General features: G+C 50.5%; 1 protein-coding gene across 1 annotated transcript in view; it reads right to left on the reverse strand.

The window, feature by feature from the left end:
• LOC144671740 (arf-GAP with coiled-coil, ANK repeat and PH domain-containing protein 2-like) overlaps window positions 1-2,500 on the reverse strand; it is an 82,871-nt gene that overhangs the window by 49,841 nt on the left and 30,530 nt on the right. Inside the window, exon 5 of the mRNA XM_078533750.1 lies at window positions 627-685. Within this exon, the coding sequence (XP_078389876.1) occupies window positions 627-685 (59 nt within the window). The remainder of the gene's footprint in view (window positions 1-626; window positions 686-2,500) is intronic.

Raw genomic sequence — 2,500 nt, forward strand, 5'->3', positions numbered from 1 at the left:
AAACCGGAACACCGTCCACCAACTGCAAAGCCAATGGTAACTCCCACCTTCGCCATTTCCGGGAGCCCCAATGGGATTAAATGTCAATCAGGAAGCTAACTGCTTGCTGTGCCTTTAAAGGCAAAGGTCTCACCTCCAAGAGCTGCTCGCCAATCAGGAGGATGGGGGTCTTCAGTCCCAGCAGCCTGACAGGGAACATTGGCCCCTTCAGCACGACACCCCCGAAGGCTGGCGCGTGCACGGCAAGTACTCCAGCCAGGCAGACCCCGGTGAGGGGAGGGGGGGTGTTGTTACTGCGGAAGGCAGGGGAGACTCTTTCATCAGAGAGGGAGGCAACTGTTGCCGCCAGGGGACCCTCTGTAGAATATCAGCAGCTGCGGGATGAAGCCCTGAAGTGGTCATTGGCTACTTAAGGGCCTCAATTGACCTCCGGGCGGGAAGGTTGTCCTTGACCTGCCTGATACCCGACTTAAAATCCCGGGGGGCCGGATAGGCAATGGTCTGGCCACCCCATGCCTTCCCAACCAATTATATAGCCTTACTCCTCCACCCCAAGGCATCCCGGCGCACACCCCTTGGGTAACTGGGCACATGTACACGGATGGGACACAGCGCAATGTACTCACTCCTTGATGAAGTTAGACAGATGCTGCTTGACTGATTTCTGAGTCACCTCGATGAAGGTCTGAAACACACAGGAAACAGGAGCCTGAAATGCAGCTGAGTGTCAGGAGGAGGAGGAGGTGGAGAGGAAGCAGCAGGACTCCTGGTCATTCCGCCATTGCCCCTGATTCTCTTGGAAGAATTCAATAACTTAAAGGATCTGGTCATGTGCTTCAAAAACTAAGGAGTGTAACTGCAATATCACGTGGATATGTAATGGAATTTAATGTGGGAAAATGTGAGGTTATGCACTTTGGCAGGAAGAATAGAGGAGTTGAATATTATTTAAATGCAGAAAGCTGCAGCACAGAGGGATTTGGGAGTCATTGTGCATGAACCACAAAAAGCTAACAAACAAGTTCAGCAGGAAATACGGAAGGCAAATGGAATGTTGACCTTTATTTCAAAGGGAATGGAGCATAAAAATAAGGAAGTCTTGCTAAAACTATACAAGGCACTAGTTAGACTGCACCTAGAATACTGTGAACAGTTTTGGTCCCCTTATCTAAGGAAAGATATACTGGCATTGGAGGCAGTCCAAAGAAGGTTCACTAGGTTGATCCCGGGTATGGAGGGATTTTCTTATGAGGAGAGATTGAGTAGGTTGGGCCTGTACTCATTGGAGTTTAGAAGAATGAGAGGCGACCTTAATGAAACATATAAGATTCTTAGGGGGCTTGACAGGGTAGATGCTGAGAGGTGGTTTCCCCTTGTGGGAGAGTCTAGGACCAGAGGGCATAATCTCAGAGTAAGGGGTCTCCCATTTAAGACAGAGATGAGGAGGAATTTCTTCTCTCAGAGGGTAGTGAATCTGTGGAATTCTTTACTGCAGAGGGGGTTAGGGGCTGGGTTGTTAAGTATATTCAAGGCTGAGATAGACAGATTTTTAATCAGTAAGGGAATCAAGGGTTATGGGGAAAAGGCAGGAAAGTGGAGTTGAGGATTATCAGATCAGCCATGATCTCATTGAATGGCGGAGCAGACTCGATGGGCCGAATGGCCTACTCCTGTTCCTACGTCTTACGGTCTTACATAATAACTCACTTTCTGAAAAACTGGGGATGTCAGCGCTGGGTTTGAAAACAGTTTCGTGTCAGCACCAAGAACCCACACGGTCAAATTCCAGTAACTAGGTGCTCATCACCCTTTTTATCTCCTCCCTTCTAACTCCCTCTTCCTATCTCTCGAGCTCTCTTTTCACTCCCTCTCTCCCTCCGTGTCTTCCTCTCATTGCCCTCTACCTCTGTCACACTCATCCTTTCTTCCTCCATCTTTCGCACACACGCCCGAGGGCAGGATTATTTCCCCTCCCCCAGGCAGGAGGGCACCCAACTCGATCAGGAGTGAAAGAGCGCGCGACGAAATAGCCGGGCGAGCGTCCCGACCATATTTCGGCCGATTAAGATGCGATTCATCCGGACGATTAAGAGGCCTATTAAGCCCCTTAAGCGAGCTGCCCGTCCAGCCTTAAGGTTGGCGGGCGGGTGAATCGACCAGGCGGCCTTTGCAATTTTTGCGAAGCCTCATCCATGGACGGGATGAGGTGACCAACAGTGAACAAAAAAAAAACAATGTAGTTTTTTAAAAACCATTTTTAACGTGTCCCTCTTCATGAGGCTGAGTGACACCCGGGGACATGTTTTACATTATTTGTGAAACCCTCATTTTTCGTTTTAAAACGCTTCATCTCCCTGAGGCTGCTCTGAGCCTTCAGGGGGCTTTCAGTGGGCACTCCCCCACCAGCGCCCGCACTGATCTCCGTGCTCGCCACCCTCCTCCCGCCCACCACCACCACCACCCCCGACCCCACCCAACCCCGCTCGTTCATTGGCCAGCC

Source organism: Cetorhinus maximus, chromosome 34, assembly GCF_964194155.1.
Source record: "Cetorhinus maximus chromosome 34, sCetMax3.hap1.1, whole genome shotgun sequence".
NCBI lineage: Eukaryota > Metazoa > Chordata > Chondrichthyes > Lamniformes > Cetorhinidae > Cetorhinus > Cetorhinus maximus.